Source organism: Mustelus asterias, chromosome 5, assembly GCF_964213995.1.
Source record: "Mustelus asterias chromosome 5, sMusAst1.hap1.1, whole genome shotgun sequence".
NCBI lineage: Eukaryota > Metazoa > Chordata > Chondrichthyes > Carcharhiniformes > Triakidae > Mustelus > Mustelus asterias.
In genome coordinates, this window is record NC_135805.1 from 80,830,268 (window position 1) to 80,851,102 (window position 20,835).

The 20,835-nt window shown below is 42.7% G+C and overlaps 1 protein-coding gene across 1 annotated transcript in view; it reads right to left on the reverse strand.

The window, feature by feature from the left end:
- The window catches only part of LOC144493630 (protein eva-1 homolog A-like), a 298,521-nt gene that overhangs the window by 155,061 nt on the left and 122,625 nt on the right, over positions 1-20,835 (reverse strand). Inside the window, exon 3 of the mRNA XM_078212884.1 lies at positions 10,443-10,566. Within this exon, the coding sequence (XP_078069010.1) occupies positions 10,443-10,566 (124 nt within the window). The remainder of the gene's footprint in view (positions 1-10,442; positions 10,567-20,835) is intronic.

Genomic DNA, 20,835 nt, shown 5'->3' on the forward strand with positions numbered 1-20,835 from the left:
AAAGAAACCAATTAAAAGTTTACTGGGCGGCTTTGTGAGTGGCCATCTGCTGTCCCATTAAGAATTCACATCCGATTGGTGTAGAAGCAACAGTAAATTGCTGATCTGCCTTTATATCAAATCCTGGCAGGCAGCATGAGACCACCTACTGCACCAGGAACAAATAACGAAAGCTCTGTGATGTGAACTTCAAAACATTCCTAAGTGGTCCAGCCTCTTTTGCTACATTTTTTTAAACTTTTAAATGTGAGCAAAGAGTTGACTGGAGTTGGCTGACATTAAAATACAACTAGCATTATAATCAGGGCTGTGCGCAAAGATACAAGCACACGTGTTTAGCTCCAATTTGTCAACCAGGCACAATATGAAGCCAGTAGTATAAGCCATTTGGTGCTTCGCACTGCTATAAAACAGAAGCTGGTGTCAAAGTGCCTGTAATATCAGTAGGATAGAGTCTTCAGACTGCTTTAGAAAAATGGCAAGAGCCTTTGACTACAGTCAAAAGTTACAATGGGTTTCTCTTTAACCGTTCCTTGTTGAAAATCTATAATTCCTGTTTTGCAACGTGTGCTTATATGCTTTTGTTTTACTATTCTTTTGCTTCAGTCACGCTTTTGCCAAATACACTAAAGCAAACACTGGGAAGAATGATGGTCTGTTGTTATAAATGGATTTTAACGGATTGGGAATGCCAAATATTCAAAAGGTAGAGAAGTGTATGCAGTCTGAAAGGTTTTTTTAGAATAATGCAGTTCTGCTTCCCCTGAGGTCAAAGGTGATGACCTCCACCCCTCCATTCTAAAATTGTATTTACCCACCTGCCTTGCAAAGAGTGTCTTGGTACAAAAGCTTGTCTCCCTGTGCAGCCCTCTCATCAATACAAAAAGCTGCCTCAAAGGCCATTAGCTTCTGTAATGAAACAGTGCCACAAGCACATTACAAAGGCCACGTGCTCCAACAGCACCAGAATGGAAGCTCCTTGTGATAGAGACATGAGTGGCTGAATTTAATTGTAGTCACACTAGTGATGAAAGAAATTATCTACTAACTAGCAGCAGGATCAAGGATAAACCAAAATTAAAATGCCTTCCAGTGGTAAGTGTGTTTATATAGGAGATAAACTGAAATTATATATAGGTGGTCTCAGTTAATCAAAGATGTAACACGCTGACAAAAGTGCTGTACTCTGCAGGCAGTTTACAATTTGACACTTGGGTAGAGGAGTCTGGATGTGGAAACTTCCTGAAGTTATATCTCTAATAAAATAAGCAGTTTAAACAGTGGCATCGAGTGAGAGTTGAAGGAAAGCAACTAGCCAGTTTGACCTAAGAATAGTCCATATGATTGGCAAACCTAAAAGAGGTGAAAGAAAATATTTTTTTAAAATTTCAACCTGACAAAACAGAATAATGTTAGTGACTTTTCAGCCCAGGCTAAATGTGAAAACAGAAGCACTATTTATCGAAAAACAGCAGATTCTTTTATTTATGAAAGGAAGCAAAACCTAACCAACATAAATAACCATTCTACAGTTTCTACTCATCTCAGCTCAGCCTCATCCATGAAGTCTGAGCCAATGGCAATGTTTGACTGTTTTAAAAAAAATGCTGAACATAAATCAGGTTTTAAAAAAGTAAGTTGGTTTCATTAATTCATCTCTGCACACAAGTGTTACATTTATCTTGAAACGACAAACTGCAGAGGTCATTTATTCATGCTTACATTTGGTGTTCCTTATAATGTTAACAAGCTGGGTTTTGTCTAAGAGAAGATATTGTTTCAGTAAATGGTTGGTAACCAGATAGCAACTCATGCCAATACTACCTACAACTCTGACAATGAGACCTGATATGAGGAACGCATATTCCACTGATTCCATTAGTACTGACAGTTTTGCCAAGTAACAAAGGAAGCATTTATCTCCTGAAAACAAATAGCATCAAAGTTAGTTGCTTTGTTTTTTTCCTCTTGGAAGGACATGAACCACAGAAGGCTGTTGACTGCTAAACCCATTTATTAATTTCTACTAGCACTACTCCATGAGATTAATAAATTGTTTCTCTTTAAGATACAAAAGTCTGCAATCGTGTACCAACTGACTCAAGAACAGCTTCTTCCCTGCTGCCATCAGACTTTTGAATGGACCTACCATATATTAAGCTGATCTTTCTCTACACCCTATCTGTGACTGCAACACTATATTCTGCACCCTCTACTTTTCCTCTCCTCTATGTACTCTATGTATGGTATGCTTTGTCTGTATAGTATGCAAGAAACAATACTTTTCACTGTATCCCAATACAAGTGACAATAATAAATCAAATCACACCACAGGCTCAGACTCCACAGGCAGGGAGGGAATGGGTGACCACCAGGCAGAGCAAGCGAGCAAGGCAGGCAGTGCAGGAATCTCCTGTGGCTATTCCCCTGCAAAACAGATATGCCGTTTTGGATACTGTTGAGGGGAATGGCTTTTCAGGGGAAAACAGCAACAGCCAAATCTGTTGGTTCTGTTGCAGAGGGGAGGAATAAAAAGTGTGGGAATGCAATAGTTATAGTGGATTCAATTGTAAGGGGAATAGATAGGCGTTTCTGTGACCGCAAACAAGACGCCTGGATGGTATGTTGCCTCCCTGGTGCTAGGGTCAAGGATGTCTTGGAGCGGCTGCAGGAATTCTGAAGAGGGAGCGCGAGCAGCCAGTGGTTGTGATACACATTGGTACAAACGACATAGGTGAAAAAAAAAGGATGAGGTCCTAAAAGCAGAATATAGGGTGCTAGGAAGCAAGCTGAAAAGTAAGGCCTCAAAAGCAGTGAGCTCAGGATTACTACCTGTGCCACCTGCTAGTCAGAGTAGAAACAGCAGGATACATAGGATGAATATATGGCTGAAAAGATGTGAGGGGGAGGATTTCAGATTCCTAGGGCATTGAGACTGGTTTTGGGGGAGGTGGGATCTGTACAAACTGGACGGGTTAAACCTGGGCAGGATCAGGACTGATGTTCTAGGGAGGGTACTTGCAAGAGTGGTTGGGGAGGGTTTAAACTAATGTGGCAGGGGAATGGGAACCTTTACAAGGATTCAGAGCAGGGGGAATTAAGAACAATAGGAAAAGACAGTAAAGAAAATAAGGAAAGTGATAGGCAGAGAAGTCAAGGGCCAGAGTCAGATAAGGACCAAGTAAAAAATAGTAGAAAAGGGAAACTAAATGTCAAAAGTGCCCACCTTAAGTTTTGTACCTGAATCTCGGAGCATTCAAAACAAAATTGATTAATTACTTACACAGATAGATGTAAAGGGGTATGATATGGTGGTATTACAAAGACGTGGCTTCAAGGTGAGCAAGGATGGGAAATAAACATTAAGGGCTATTTAGTGTTTAGGAAGGACAAATGGAAAGGAAAAAGTGGTGGAGTTGCATTGTTGATTAAAGATAATATTGATATGATATTGAGGAAAAATATTAGCATAGATGATGGAGAATCTGTATGGATCGAGTTAAGAAACGACAAGGGGCAAAAAATGTTGGTGAGGGTGGTATACAGACCATCAACCTGTAGTGGTAATGTTGGGGCAAGCATTTAGACAGGAAATCAGAAATATATGTGTTAAAAGAACATCTGTGATTATGGGTGACTTTAATCTGCATATAGATTGGGAGAGTCAAATTATTCACAGTGCAATAGAGGAGGAATTTCTGGAGTCCATATGGGATGGTTTTCTGGAGCAATACATTGAGGAACCAATGAGGGAGCAGGCCATCTTGGACTGGGTGTTGTGCAATGAGAAAGGATTAGTTGGCAATCTAGTTGTGAGACAATCCTTGGGGACGAGTGGACATAATATGGGAGAATTCTTTGTCAAGGTGGATACTCTTGTAGTTGATTCTGAGATCAGGGTCCTGAATCTCAGTAAAGGTAACTATGATTATATGAGGCATGAACTGGCCATGATGGACTGGGAAATATTACTGAAAGGAAAGACAGTGGACAGGCAATAGCAGGCATTTAGAGAACGAATAGGTGAACTCCAGAAGTTGTTTATTCCTGTTTGGCGCAAGAGTGGTATGGGAATTGTGGCCAAACGATGGCTTACAAGGGAAATTAGAGATAGTATCAGATTCAAGGGAGAAGCATACAAATCGGCAAGAAAGAGCAATAGGCCTGAAGATTGGGAGCAGTTTAAAATTCAGCAAAGGAGGACCAAGGGATTGATTAAGAAGGGGAAAATATAATAGGAAAGTAAAGCTAGTGGGGAACTTAATAACTGACTGTAAAAGTTTCTATAGCTATGTAAAGAGAAAAAGATTGATAAAAACAAATGTAGACCCCTAACAGTCAGAAACGGAAAATGGCCAAAGAATTAAATTTGTACTATGCTACAATCTTCAAAGGAAGACATGAATAATGTACCAGAAGTGCTGAGAGATGTTTTAGTGAGAAGCTGAAGGAAATCAGCATTAATCGAGAAATGGTTTTGGGGAAATTATTGGGATTGAAGGTGGATAAATCCCCAGGTCCTGATAATCTTCATCCCAGAGTAATAGAAATGGAAATAGTAGATCCATTGGTGGTTATTTTCCAAAATTCTTTGGACTCTGGACTGGTTCCTACAGATTGGAGGGTAGCTAATATCAGCTCGCTATTCAAAAAGGGAGGTAGAGAAAAAACAGGAAACTATAGACCAATGAGCCTAATGTCAGTACTGGGGAAATTGCTAGAGTCTATTATCAAGGATTTCATTACTCGGCATTTGGAAGGCAGTGGTATAATCAGACAAAGTCAGCATGGATTCACAAAAGGGAAATCATACTTGATGAATCTATTGGAATTTTTTGAGGATGTAACTAGTAGAGTTGACCAAAGAGAACCAGTGGATGTGGTTTATTTAGACTTTGAGAAGGCTTTCAACAAGATTTTATTTATTAGTGTCACAAGTCAGCTTACATTAACACTGCAATGAAGTTATTGTGAAAATCCCCTGGTCACCACACTCCGGCGCCTGTTTGGGTACACTGAGGAAGAATTTAGCATGGCCAATGCACCTAATCAGCACGTCTTTTGGACTGTGGGAGGAAACCAGAGCACTCGGAGGAAACCCACGCAGACATGGGGAGAACGTGCAGACTCCACACAGACAGTGACCCAAACCAGGAATCAAACCCGGGTCCATGGCACTGTGAGGCAGCAGTGCTAAAACTGTGAGGCAGCAGTGCTAACACTGTGCCACCATGCCGCACTAAGGTCTCAGATAACAGGCTACTATGTAAAGTTAAAACATGGGATTGCAGGCAATGTCTTGAGATGGATATAAAGCTGGTTAGCAGATCGGAAGCAAAGAGTTGGCATAAAGGGTCTTTTTTTGATTGGCAGTCAGTGATTAGTGGGGTCCCACAGGGATCTGTGCTAGGACCCCAACTGTTCATATTATATATTAATGATTTGGAAGAGGGAGCTGAATGTATTATCGCTAAATTTGCAGATGATACAAAGTTGGGTGGAAGGATGAGTTGTAAGGAGGATGCAGAGATGTTTCAGCATGATTTGGACAGGCTGAGTGTGTGGGCATTTGCATGGCAGATGCAGTATAAATGCGGATAAATGTGAGGTTATCCACCTTGGTAGCAATAATAGGAAGACAGATCATTACTTGAATGGGTGTAAATTGAGAGAGGTGGATACTCAACAAGACCCTGGACTCCTTGTGCATCAGTTGCTGAAAGTAAGTGCACAGGTACAGTAGGCAGTAAAGAAGGCAAATGGTATGTTGGCCTTCATAGCGAGAGGTTTTGAGTATTGGGATATGGATGTTTTGCTGCAATTATATAAGGCGTTGGTGAGGCCACACCTGGAGTATTGTGTGCAGTTTTGATGTCCTTATCTGAGGAAGGATGTCCTTGCTATAGAGGGAGTACAGCGAAGGTTTACCAGTCTGATTCCTAGGATGGCAGATCTGTGATATGAGGAGAGATTAGTCAGTTAGGATTATATTCACTGGAGTTTAGAAGAGGGAGGGAATCTCATAGAAACTTACAAAATTCAAACAGGGCTAGACGGGGAGATTCAGAAAGAATGCTCCCAATAGCGGGGGAGTCCAGACCGAGGGGGTCATAGTTTAAGCATAGGGGGCAAATCTGTTAGAACTGAGGTGAGGCAAAATTTCTTCACCCAGAGGATGTATGGAATTCACTACCATCGAATGTAGTTGAGGCAAAAATGTTGTCTGATTTCAAGAAGAAATTAGATATAGCTCTTGGGGCTAAAGGGATCAAGGGGGGATCAGGATATTGAATTCGATGATCAGCCGTGATCAAAATGAATGGCAGAGCAGGCTCGAAGGGCCAAATGGCCTACTCCTGCTTCCAGTTTCAAACTTAAATCAAACAAAGGCCCAAATAATTATATCTGCAATACATATATTTCTTCTATCATCATTCCAATGACTCACAACAATAATTTTACTGTTAATCAGGAACAGGGTTACCAAAAAAGGAAATGCTTTTGGTTTCAGATTCCAGCATCCGCAGTAATTTGCTTTTAAACAGGGTTACCAACTCTGGGCATATTCCTGGAGATGTCAGTGAGTCCTGGTGGTGTGATGCAATTGGGGAGCCCATCAGGGGGGAATAAAAATGTAAAATCCCAGGCACTAGCAAGAGGGTATGGGTTTCTTCAATGCACATAAATGAACAAATGATAGACAGATATACACGCGCATGCACACGCACACACACCAGGCAAGTAGCTGTCTTGGGTTCCACTCTCTGGTCAGTAGTGGCTGGGGCCCTCTCTCTCTCTCCTGATGGTCACGTTAACAGATTCATGCATCCTAGGATCATGGCCTCACGCTCTACACCTGCTTTCTGCAAACACCAATTCCCCTGCTGGCTCACAGTGCACTCACCTCAGTGGGGAATATACGTAGGCAGGGCAGCAACAGCAACATCCATGAGCTCAGTACATGTGCACAGTCATGACATAATGTGCTACATCATCATGCTGGCTGCATCTGTGCAGGAGTGCTGGCTAACCTGCCGTGAAATGGCAGTCAGTTAGATCTAATTGAGGTATATAGGATGCTAAAGGGAATTGATAGGGTAGGCGTAAATTGAATGTTTCCCCTTGTTGGACATTCTAGAACAAGAGGTCATAGTTTTAGGCTAAGGGATTGGCAGATTTAAAACAGAAATGAAGAGGAATTACTTCACTCAAAGGGTCGTGAATCTGTAGAATTCTCTACCCCAGAGTGCAGTGGATGTCAGAACACTAAACAAATTTAAGGAGGAGAGAGATAGGCTTTTAAATAGTAGCGGGATGAAGGGTTATGGGAAGTGGGCAGGAAAATGGAGAAGGGGCCGAGATGAGGTCAGCCATGAACATATTGAATGACGGAGCAGGCTCGAGGGGCTGAATTATCCACTTCTGCTCCTAGTACTTACGTTCTTATGGCATGTTCATATGAAATGGACTCCATAGCTGCCAAGACGGGAGTCAGTCAATTAACGGGGAATCCTATCAATTTAAAATCTTCTGGACTGCTGTTAAAAGCCCATTAATGTGTGTTATATTGTCACATTATTTATAAAGAGTTAGGAACCAATTGTTAAGTAGATGTATATTCAGGATGCCACATTTACTGCTGCATTGCAATCCGGTGTTGAGCAACAAGGTATCAGTCCACCAGCTACATGAAGAGCTGTAAAAAATAGAATCATAGAAACCATAGAATCGTAGAAACCTTACAGTGCAGAAGAAGGCCATTCGGCCCATTGAGCCTGCACTGACAACAATCCCACCCATGCCCTATCCCTGCAACCCCACCTATTTACCCTGTTGATCTCCCTAGACACCAAGTTGCTCTGCACCTCCACAAATTCCACTGAACTGGTATCTCACTGTGAGATTCGACAATGAAATACATGGATCTGCATTAAATGCAGTGATATATGGCCATTAAATGTGCCAAAAAAAGTTAATCTAGTGTAAATACATTTCAATGGTATAAATCTGAAATGTTGACAAACAACCTTCTGACACTGACATTAATTTTTATAAGTGTGCAGTTTCATTCCTTCACATTTTAATTATTGTTGGAGATATGAAAGAAGAGGTTTTTATTAAAAAACCTTTGTCTCTTTTATATCTCTCATCTTTCTTTCCCTCTCTATATTTTACTTTCTGTACACGATTTGGAATTTAATGATCTGTTCCAAGTTTCTAGCTCAGATTCTGCAAGTTTCTAGCTCAGATTCTGCAAGTTTCTAGCTCAGATTCTGCAAGTTTCTAGCTCAGATTCTGCAAGTTTCTAGCTCAGATTCTACAAGTTTCTAGCTCAGATTCTACAAGTTTCGAGCTCAGATTCCGAATGCTTCAGTAAATATTTTTTCAATCCGATTTGGAAGATACACAGTTGCTCATTCTTTTCACACAGGTTCTAGATGCCTTGTGGAGGAAGTCGTGTAGAAATGGATTTCTTTTCACTGCAAGCTCTAATGCAACAGTCTATGGAAAGACTGTGGGCATGAGTAAGTGCAATAAACAACCAATACAGTTAATTCACCACCAACTGCAAAATCCCAGGTCATTCTCTTTGTACATCTATGTATACACTCACTGTAAATACTCTTAGGTCTGAATGTTCAGGGTGGCGGGGGCTCGGCCCCCCAGGATCTGAACAGTCAGCAGGAAACACATCATTCCTGACCTCAACAGCCATGATGCCATATTAGGCTCTAATGAATGTTGATTGTGAAGAGGTCCAGCCAATGAATCAGATTAGCAGCTCTCCTGTCCCTTCAGGCACAGCATTGCAGTGGCCAGAAGAGGCAGTCACTGCAGTGAGCTGTCAGGCACTGGAACTGGAGGACAGTGGGGTAAGTGACAGGGGTTTCGGGGTAGGGAACACCTGGAGAGTCATGGGGGGAGGGGGGTGGGGGGGGGGCACGGTGGTTGATCAGGATTTTGGAGAATAGGCCAGGGAAAGGGGGGTTGTGAGAGAGGTTCTGAGGTTACCAGGACTTAAGAGTTAAGGGAAGTCAGAAGGGGACTTCTGGTGGAGGTGCCACAACCCACTTCCTGTCTGGGTTGCAACTTTGTTCAACTAGTTGTAGCAACTCACTATTTGGCCAATTTATGTGTGCAGATAACTTGGGGTAGGGGATAGGGCATCACATTTATGTGTCTTGGGCAACCCAGACATCTGAGGGCATGGTGAGCCATGAGGATAAATCCTATTATATACTTCACAAGGTAACTCATTACTCTTACACAAGCCTAAGAAATGTTTTGTAACTTGCTTTTAAGCAGGACTGTGCTGTCATGCTTGGTGACATGTCCAATGGTAACAAATTTGGAGCCCTCATTAAGAACAACATGTATTTTGTCAATATAGTCGCACTTGTTGAGGATGACTATCCCAGTTCCTTTATCAGGCTTGGAAATAGATCTACATTGCAGGACAGATTCATAGCATCAGTTGCAATTCAAACAACTGCATGAGCTAGCTGTTCAAAAGTCACATTTGTAACTCCTAAGTGTTTGTCAATAGGCCTCTCAATGCAGCACTGTTCTTTCTTTCAACTTCTTACATTGAAAATGGCAGTTATTATCCAAGCCCATTGGTACAGCAGAAAATACTCTCTATTTTTCTAGTTGAACCCAACAGAAAACAGGAACAGGAAGAGCATCAAGAATCAGAAATAGACAGGAATGTAAAACTGTAATGTTTTGACAATCAAACATTATTTAAGTAATTTCTGAGTCATTAACAAAGCGGATCATCAGGTCAGATAGTCATGGTTTGAAGCAATATATATTTGAATATTACAAAGATTTTTAGTTGCTTTATTTCTAAATCACATGACCTGGCTTAATTTCTATTTGACAGTGAGACTCCATTTTAACCTTAGCTATTTTTAAAGCACTATACAGAATGAAGGCAGGTTATAACTGTAATTGACAATAGAATGAAATTTTGAATGGACCGCCAGAAAAAACCCATCTGGTTCACTAATGTCCTTTAGGGAAGGAAATCTGTCGTCCTTACCTGGTCTGGCCTACATGTGACTCCAGAGATACAGCAAAGTGGTTGACTCTCAACTGCCCTCTGAAATGGCCACTCAGTTGTATCAATCACTACAAATTCTCTCTCCCTAATGCAATGTGGGTCAACCCACAGCATATGGGCTGTAGCATTTCAAGAAGGCAGCTCACCACCACCTTCCCAAGGGCAACTAGGGATGGGCAATAAATACTGGCCAGCCAGAGATGCCCATGTCCCATGAATGAATAAAAAGAAACAGATACAAGAATCACATTTCAGCTTTAATTTTTGTTATAATTATTGCTTTAGTTATATTATAGGTTAAATATTCAAAACCATTAATAGCACTAAAATGTTTCTCATCATTCAAATTTAAATAAAGGCTCTATGAGCTACTTACTTGGCCGGCACTTGTACCATACGATGAGGTATTTACTGGTTCCAGGACAAGGGTCTGTACCAAATATTCGACCATTAACGAGAAGCTGACAATTTCTTCTATCCTGGCATTCATCCAACATTTTCTAGAGAAATACCAAAAAAAATTGGCCAAATGTTATGTGATTTTGCAATTTAAAGAAGACACACACACAATGGTAGACCTTCCAAAATAACGTGAAAATGCAAGCATGACATTTTCCATTTTTACATCAGTCCTGTGTCCTGTCTGATGATTTCTCAAACTTCCGTTTATTAGGGCATCACCTTATAAGGAAATTGCTGAAAATTGATCTCCACAAATGTTTGCTTCATTCTTAAACCACTTGTCAAATCATGTTCCCATGATTGTTCTATGAGTTTACCACACTAATCTACACAGGACATATTGGCCCAGAACTTCCATTCCCCGAGGGGTTGTATCCCAGAGGTATCCAAGAAGATGCAATGGAGGACCCCCTTTTCCCCAACCCGAGTCCCACAACAAAGAACAAAGAACAGCACAGCACACAGGAACAGGCCCTTCGGCCCTCCAAGCATACGCCGATCATGTTGTCCTATCTAGACCAACCGCTTATATCCCTCTATTTCCCGTTTGTTCATATGCCTTTCAAGATAAGTCTTAAATGTGGCTAATGTAACTGCCTCAATCACCTCACTTGGTAGTGCATTCCAGGCCCTCATCAACCTCTGTGTAAAAAAACTTTCCCGGCGCATCTCCACTGAATCTTTCCCCCCTTATCTTGAACTTGTGCCCACTTGTAATTGTCATTTCTGCCCTGGGAAAAAGCTTCCAACTGTTCACCCTATCTATACCTCTCATAATTTTATAAATTTCTATCAGGGCTGTATAGGAAACTTAAATTTCCAATGAGCAATTGTCCTGCACTGAGAACCATCCAATCAGAGACTGTGGTTGGTTCCAGGATAATTAGCCAGGAAAAGTTAAAATATTAAACACTTTTAACCCTTGGGTAACTATGGTACTGACCAACCCCTGACCCCACCAGCCATCCCCTTCTCCCGACCCTCTGATTACCCCTCATACCCGTCACTTCCTGCCCACCCAAATAGCATCCCAACACCTGACTATCCACTGGCTTCCCTTCCAACTACCCTCCCAACTTCCCCGACTACCCTCCACCTCCCCAACTAACCTCCTGACTACCGTCCACAACCCCCAACTATCCAACTGACTTGCCAATTGCCACCCTATCAACTACCCACCCCACCCTGACTACCCTCCTGACCACTTAACTACCCCCCACCCCCCAGAATACTCAACCAACCCTGACCAAGCCCCTCCCACCTTCCAACTACACTCCAAAACCCGCCTGAACCACCCAACCCCCTAACTCCCTTCACCCAAACCCCGACCACAAAACCAGCCCCCCCAGCTAACCAATCCCCTCGACCACCTGACAGTCACCCCTCCTCGAACGCCCGACCACCCTGCCCCGTCATCCAATTGTCTTACACACTTTCAACTAGTGCCGTAAAGGAGATTGTGGCTTCATTTCCCCCAACACTGCCACCCTGTACTGGAGGGACTCTGGAGATGCTGCACTGCATATTTCTCACCAGCGAGTAACGTGCAGCTCCCGACCTGGGTAAGTAAAATGGAGCAGATTGGCAATCTTATGGTGATGGCCACTTGACAGAAGCTCTATCTGCTGCCTGTGCTGTTCTTAGTGGGGCAGTAATAGGCCACCAGATTTAGCCACAACTCCCTTGAGTGAGGGTGCCGAGGAGGGAACGAAATAGCTTTCATTTTCAAAGCTTCTGCGTAAACAATAGCCTCTTAAGACTGATATTGGAGGTTGCCAATCATCTAGGAAACTGTGATGGAGTGAGCATCACATCTTTAGGCAGGGGAGGGAAGGGATAAGTATACATCTTCCTGATTGTTGTTTGCCTAACCTGTTAAATAAATAATCTCATGACATCAGGATTAATGTGTGTATTGCCCTCCAGGCTCACAAGTTATCTAATGCTGACTCATATTTGGTAATGGTTCTGTCTTCACTGCCTGGGTAATAGCAGCTCACACACCTACTATAGAACCCAGCCGATATTCATTCTGCAGAATCAATATAAATCTGGTGGGTCCCTAAACGATGGGTGGCAGGTTCCAATTGTGCACCAGCTTGACAGTGAAGACAAAAATGTATCCAGTCTTTAATCAATTCCTGAACTCTACCCGTTCTCGCAGGAATGTATTCTCCAAATTACAATACTGATTTGCACATTTTGTTACTAATAAACTATTAACAAACAAAAAAACACATGTTAAAGTGGTCAGGAAATCTCATTCTGATCTCATTAAGGATTTGGATAGGAAATTCAGTGCTCCCAACATGGAGTCACTCTGAAAGGAAGTGTACATCATAAAATAGGGCTACATCCCTATCACTTTATTTCTTGGATTACACTTCAGTTTGTGAACATAATGCTCGGAAAGCTGCAGCTCAAAAATTATCCGACAGCTGTTGATTTTCACAAAACATCTCTAAAACTGACTTTTTATCATTTACTAAGGGGATTTCCCCTCATTTGTGCTGCCTCTGATTTAAATGTCATGTAGTTGCGTTCAGAGATTTACCATTAAAAGTCATTACATTCACTTTATTATCTTATCAGATTCTTCCCTGTCTTCACTAATCTTCGTAAATAAATTTCCCACTTTGATGCCCCTAAACCCTCCGCCTTATTGCTGACTGTGTTGCTGAATATAACTGCCCAGCAATAGTGCCGTCCCTCGTTAGAAAGGGGATTAGGGTTACAGTTGGATTGACATTCAGAATTGAGCTAATTAGGATAGGGCGTAAGATTAGCTTTGCAGAAAGAGTTAATTAGAGTTGGACTGAGGGTTAGAAGTGCCTTGAAGGCTAGAGTTCAACTGGAGGTTGGAGTTGGATTATCAGTTTGATTTGAGATAAGGAATACATTTGAATGAGGGTAAAGACTGGGGGGTGACTTTGTTTTACTTAAGGGCAGTGTTTATTTCACTAAGGATACTATCCTAGATAGATCTAGTAGAGCAAGAGCAGACCTATTTGTTGGAGTAGGGTGCGGTGACAATATATTTCTTGAGATTGGGTTTGATAATGTTACCAGTGGCCGCCTTGCTGCTGAATGAGATGTTGACTAATCCCTGGATTCAAATATATAGAATAAACCTGCAACGCAGACAACTTGGTACAAGTGGACTTTTCATTAAAATATCTTTAAGTGCCTACAGCATCTATAATTTACATAGATGGCTCTATGCCAAGCCATTTCAGTGTCAGAGGTATTGGGCTGTGTGGCACACAGTAAGTTTTATTTTATTGTGCATGTAAGAGTACACCAACCTGTGATGGCACAATCTAGCCACCTGGCTCCCGTAAATGACATGCTTTCCAAATTTAGCGTGACATGGTGACACAGTGGTTAGCATTGGGGGGCAGCAATTTTATACTGAGGTGGACAAGATCTCAGACAGAAAACCTTCTCTTGCCCCAATTGAGGCCTTGAAGTGGCCAATCAATGCCCACTTTGTGGTATTTTTAAAGGATAGGCTTGCAGACTATGACAGTACAAATAATCGCAAGTTTTATTGGAAAGATGTTTACTCTTCAGGCTGTTAGGATAGACTGCCCATTCGTCTGTGCAAAGAGCCAATGACATCATCAATACATCATAAGATCAGTTCTTTAAAGTGCCCTTGCTCCAACTAGTAACAACATGAATATGCAACACACTTAAGGGTCATTTCCCACTCAGACTCAATTTTTAGGCTGGTGGGAGTATTTAACAGGCATAGGGGAAGCCCAAAAAAGAATAGGCCTTGATCTTGGGGGGCGGGGAGTGGGGCGGGAGGGGGGGTCGTGGGGGGGGAATATAAATTGGAGTTGACAGAGATGTGTTCCTTGACAACTCTTCAGATGGCGGGAAGGGAGACCCCCACCATCTGAAAAATTCAGCCACTAGATTTGATGGGGTGGGGTTTTAAATGAGACAGAGTGGAGGCAGAGAATGACAGCGAGGAAAGGGGTGTGAGCATCAACCTTCACCAAGGTTTAAGTACCAATCAATCAATAGTGTTGAAGTAATATTTGACTTGGTTTGTAGCACTTTTGTTCAGTAGTTCTTTTTTCAAATGATTTTCGTGAACTATTATGATTAAGTTTATACCGATTGTTTTTGTAAAAACAAGGGAGGCTGGATATCTGCATGTTTGTGCAAGATAGAAAACACACCTTTTATAGCTTTGTTTAGTATTCTATAAACTTCAGAAAATACATTAAGGTGGGGAAAAGAGAGACAGACAGAGGGATTAAGGCCAGAGATAAGAGAGAAAGGGGGAGAAGTAGAACTAACATGTTAATGTTAGTTCAATTTTCAAAACAAATCAGTTGAATTTCTAAATCACATAATTATACACCTGTGTTTTGTCTACAGTTGGAAAAGACAATTGATAATTTCTTACTCCTACAAAACAAAACCCATTAGTTGCAACACCTGTGAGGCTGCATGTGAGAAAAAGGCAGGTGAATAGTATATTTCCTCATTCTAATTTGATCTCCTTTCTGAAATAGTTTAGCTGAGGGAACCAAATCAGAATAGAGAGAAAAAGGAAAAAAAACAGAGGGAGGAAGGAAACTGGCTGAAGGCAAAAGAATCTTGTCATGCACCTACGAGAAAAACACCAAGGGCAGAATTTTCAATGTCTGAGACTAAGTGCGGTGCTAGGCCGTTCCAATGGCGTCTTTCCTGCTGACCGAAATGGCAGGATCCCACACCAGATTCTGCGCTTGGAACCGCATTAATTATGTACAGGCAAGTTACCTCCCGAATCACCTGGGGGGTAGGCAGCTGATTCATACATCTACCGTGAGCTGGCAGTCCCAGCGCCATATTAGACACCAGTCCAGCACACTCATATCACTCTCTCCAGCCCACCTGTCTTCACCAGTCTGTGTAAAATGTCAGCACCCCAGAGGGAAAGTCTAGCAGCCTCAAGAAGAAGTCTGTTGCTCGATTCCACCACCCTTCCCCAGAGTTCATCACCTGCAAGGTGCCCATGCCCCACTTGGACCTCTACCAACCCCATCTGGAGTCTTCATGTATCCCCTTCCAGTAAACAATGTGGTATCCCTGGTTTGTGAGCTTTTCATGCAGCCATGTCGGAGTCCAGCTTCCCTCCCTTCAGTCTTCCCTCTGCCTTCCATTATTTGTCTTCGTCATCCACCTCCTCGCTCCTCTGCATGCCATGGTTCTCGCCTTTCCCCCCACACTGCCCCATTGTCATTGTCAGGCCACCAACACTCCCCTCCTCACCTCACATTCCACCCCCAGTCGAATTTCAGACCTTTGTTACGGTGACCTCATGAGTCCTGCAGCACAGTGCAATCAATGGTGTGTGGCACCAGGGGGAAAGAGACTCCTGTACTCCCTAACTCCAGGTGCTGTACTGATCCAACTCGGTGACACAGAAGGGTCCATGGGTCCAACAGCTGTCCACGAAGACCAGCTCAGCATGGAGATGGAGGGCAGGAACTGGTCTGCTGTGTAGACTGGTGTACAGTGCATCCGGAACAGAGCAGTATATGCCAGAAAGGTTTTATTGTACTCACCTCAAACCATCTTGCGAACTGAGGACTGCCTTTATCGTTATCAGTTAGGTTTTAGCCCAATATAATTTTATGCTGACATGATGCAGGATTGGAAGGCCTGAGGGGCCAGCTGTTTAATTGAGCATTCATGAGCTGCAAATGAATGTAAATGACGTTCATGCCAGTGTGAAGAACAACCCATCATTAAACCGCCATTGGGATAATTGAAACTTGATTTTACACCAGCAAGTTTCTGACTTTTTGGCTCCCACTAGATTATCCGCTCCGGCCCACCCTCAAATCCTCCGTGGGGGAGATGGGAAAATTCTGCCCAAAGAGTTAAGGAGAAAGAAGAGAAACAGAAGAAGATAGAGAAATGGCAACATAAATAAATATATCAGATTGGTGAGAAAGTGACTGTATTATCTGACTTGTTGGGCTGGATTTAATGAAGGCGAGAGGAGTCTTGCCGTCCAGCTTCAGAGCCAGTGGGAACACTATGTTCCCTCTTTTAGGGAAGACCTGACTAGATAAGTGCCACTTATCCAAATCAACTGGACAGTGGCAGGCCTTCCTCTGGATCAACAACACCAGGCGTGGAAGTTCCACCCATCGGGAGCAGGCAGCCAGCCAGAGGCTGCTGCCAGTAAAGACCCAGCTGAGGCCTAGGATCAACACTGGATCTCATCCACAAAAGAGTAATGGTGGGAGGGAAGTTGTGGTGGTGGTGGGGTTCATGCAGAAAAGGCAGGGGTGGCTCTCAGCATGCCTCCCCTACCTCTTCCTGATGCTGGGTCCCACTGAGTGCCTTTGAACAATCTCACCCAAGCAGCCCTGCATTTGGGTTTGTTTGTTTGCATGGTCCCCACTGGGTACCAGCAGTGACGAGATGTAGTCCTTAAGTAGGCATCAATTGTCCACCTAAGGGCCTCAATTGGTGACGGTGCAGAAAGGCCATTCATGGATTTTCCATTCACAGCAATGTGCCCACCCACCATCTTGCTGCTTGATTAAATGCCCCCTACCACCAATCTCGCCTTGGGAAGGGAATTAAATTTCACTCATTATGTGCAATGCCAAAGGATATCAACTGATATTAAATTTTGGCCCCAAGGGATAGGAAAAACCCCTCCAGTATGATATACAGGATATCTCCTCTATGCAGACGGTGATGTGTTGTTAGCTAAAACATAGTGATGATTGCTTGGCATTCCTGCACTTGATCTGCAGTCTGGGCCTGGCGGCATGGATTATCACTGACAGACAAGGCGTTAAATTGATGTGCACTGCCTGCAGCTAGGAACAAGCTGGCTGACTAAAATATTATTGTCAAACTTGAGAGGTTCCTTCAAATTGTGTCACTTCCTTGTTCAGTAAAACAAAAACAAATAAAACCTTTACTTTGATTTTCGCAGAATCATGCTTGACTGCACAAATCCTTGATTAAGAACACAAGACAGAAATGGCCAAAGAATGTCCTTATCTCATCAGATTCAATTTGTGTCAGTCAGCACCTTGTATTTCTGCTCCTTTATCAATGTTTTCACTACGCTGTCTAGAGTTACTGTAGAAAATAAACTCTCACTGCATTAATGAATGAGATGGCGGGACTCTGCTGGACTGAAAACAGAAAGCAGTATTATCCAAAACCACTAAAAATTATACTAAGTTCAGCTTAGAACAGAGTCTTTCAGAATCCAAACAGCTGCTCAGAACATCTAAGACAATCACTTTAATGCCCTGTATAAAAGGTCACCCAGTTATCAGGAATTGCTGCTTTGTAGGGCAGATGTTTCTGGGCATAAGTTTTGGATTAACTAAGACGGCAGCAAAATGAAACTTCACTACAAGCTTTACAAACTCATCCTCCTACTTCCACCCGCCATCCCCACAACCCTAGCTGCAGGTTAGAAACCCTTCTCTAAATCCTCATGGATGACATTATTTGCTGTTCAGGGGGAGTTGCCAGCATCTGCAAGATCATGATTAGCAGCACTCGCTTAGATTTGCATTTGCAAAGCAAAACATGTATATCTCTACCTGGAGTTCCATGAGGCCCAACAATTCAGCTTTGGAGTCTTCAGATACGGAAGGAGCCATTTTGCCTTGAGATCTCCCCTGGAATCAACTAATGTTAGAACCATAGAACCATAGAAAATTACAGCTCAGAAACAGGCCTTTTGGCCCTTCTTGTCTGTGCCGAACCATTTTTTTGCCTAGTCCCACTGACCTGCACTTGGACCATATTCCTCCACACCCCTCTCATCCATGAACCCGTCCAAATTTTTCTTAAATGTTAAAAGTGATCCCGCATTTACCACTTTATCCGGCAGCTCATTCCACACTCCCACCACTCTCTGCGTGAAGAAGCCCCCCCTAATATTCCCTTTAAACTTTTCTCCTTTCACCCTTAACCCATGACCTCTGGTTTTTTTCTCCCCTAGCCTCAGCGGAAAAAGCCTGCTTGCATTCACTCTATCTATACCCATCAAAATCTTATACACCTCTATCAAATCTCCCCTCAATCTTCTACGCTCCAGGGAATAAAGTCCCAACCTATTCAATCTCTCTCTGTAACTCAACTTCTCAAGTCCTGGCAACATCCTTGTGAACCTTCTCTGCACTCTTTCAACCTTATTTACATCCTTCCTGTAACTAGGTGACCAAAACTGTACACAATACTCCAAATTCGGCCTCACCAATGCCTTATATAACCTTGATGTGGAGATGCCGGCGTTGGACTGGGGTAAACACAGTAAGAAGTTTAACAACACCAGGTTAAAGTCCAACAGGTTTATTTGGTAGCAAAAGCCACACAAGCTTTCGAGGCTCTGAGCCCCTTCTTCAGGTGAGTGGGAATTCTGTTCACAAACAGAACTTATAAGACACAGACTCAATTTACATGAATAATGGTTGGAATGCGAATACTTACAACTAATCCAGTTGTTGGATTAGTTGTAAGTATTCGCATTCCAACCATTATTCATGTAAATTGAGTCTGTGTCTTATAAGTTCTGTTTGTGAACAGAATTCCCACTCACCTGAAGAAGGGGCTCAGAGCCTCGAAAGCTTGTGTGGCTTTTGCTACCAAATAAACCTGTTGGACTTTAACCTGGTGTTGTTAAACTTCTTATTATATAACCTTACCATAACACTTCAACTTTTATACTCGATACTCCGATTTATAAAGGCCAATGTACGAAAGGCACTCTTTACGACCCTATCCACCTGTGATGTCACTTTTAGGGAATTCTGTACCTGTATTCCCAGATCCCTCTGTTCAACTGCACTCTTCAGAGTCCTACCATTTACCCTGTACGTTCTACTTTGGTTTGTCCTTCCAATGTGCAATATCTCACACTTGTCTCCGTTAAATTCCATTTGCCATTTTTCAGCCCATTTTTCGAGTTGGTCCAAATCCCTCTGCAAGCTTTGAAAACCTTCCTTACTGTCCACTACACCTCCAATCTTTGTATCATCAGCAAACTTGCTGATCCAATTTACCACATTATCATCCAGATCATTGATATAGATGACAAACAACAATGGACCCAACACCGATCCCTGCGGCACCACTAGTCACAGGCCTCCACTCAGAGAAGCAATCCTCCACAACCACTCTCTGGCTTCTTCCATTGAGCCAGTGTCTAATCCAATTTACTACCTCCCCATGTATACCTAGCGACTGAACCTTCCTAACTAACCTCCCATGAGGGACCTTGTCAAAGGCCTTGCTGAAATCCAGGTAGACAACATCCACCGCCTTCCCTTCATCCACTTTCCTGGTAACCTCCTCGAAAAACTCTAATAGATTGGTCGAACATGACCTACCACATGTTGGCTCTCCCTAATAAGTCCCTGTCTATCCAAATATTTGTAGATCCTATCCCTTATCACACCTTCCAATAACCTGCCCACCACCGACGTCAAACTTACTGGCCTATAATTTCCCGGATTTCTTTTGGAACCTTTTTTAAACAACGGAACAACATGAGCCACCCTCCAATCATCCGGCACCTCCCCCGTGAATACTGACATTTAAATATGTCTGCCAGGGCCCCTGCAAGTTCAACACTAGCTTCCCTCAAGGTCCGTGGGAATACCCTGTCCGGTCCTAGGGATTTATCCACTCTGATTTGCCTCAAGACAGTGAGCACCTCCTCCCCTTTAATCTGTAAAGGTTCCATGACCTCCCTACCTATTTGCCCTATTTCCGTAGACTCCATGCCCGTTTCCTCAGTAAATACGGATGCAAAAAAACCATTTAGTATCTCCCCCATCTCTTTTGGTTCCATACACAGTCTACCACTCTGGTCTTCAAGAGGACCAATTTTATCCTTCACTATCCTTTTGCTCCTAACATACCTATAGAAGCTCTTTGGATTTTCCTTCACTCTGTCTGCCAAAGCAACCTCATGTCTTCTTTTAGCCCTCCTGATTTCCCTCTTAAGTAGCTTCTTGCATTTTTTATACTCCTCGAGCATCTGATCTGTTCCTTGCGGCCTGTACATTTCATACAACTCTCTCTTCCTCTTAATCAGTGTTACAATCTCCCTCGAGAACCAAGGTTCCTTATTCCTATGTACTTTGCCTTTAATCCTGACAGGAACATACAAACTCTGCACTCTCAAAATTTCTCCTTTGAAGGCCTCCCACTTTCCATTTACATCCTTACCAGAGAACAGCCTGTGCCAATCCACACTTCCCAGATCCCTTCTCATTTCATCAAATTTGGCCTTTTTCCAGTTCAGAACTTCA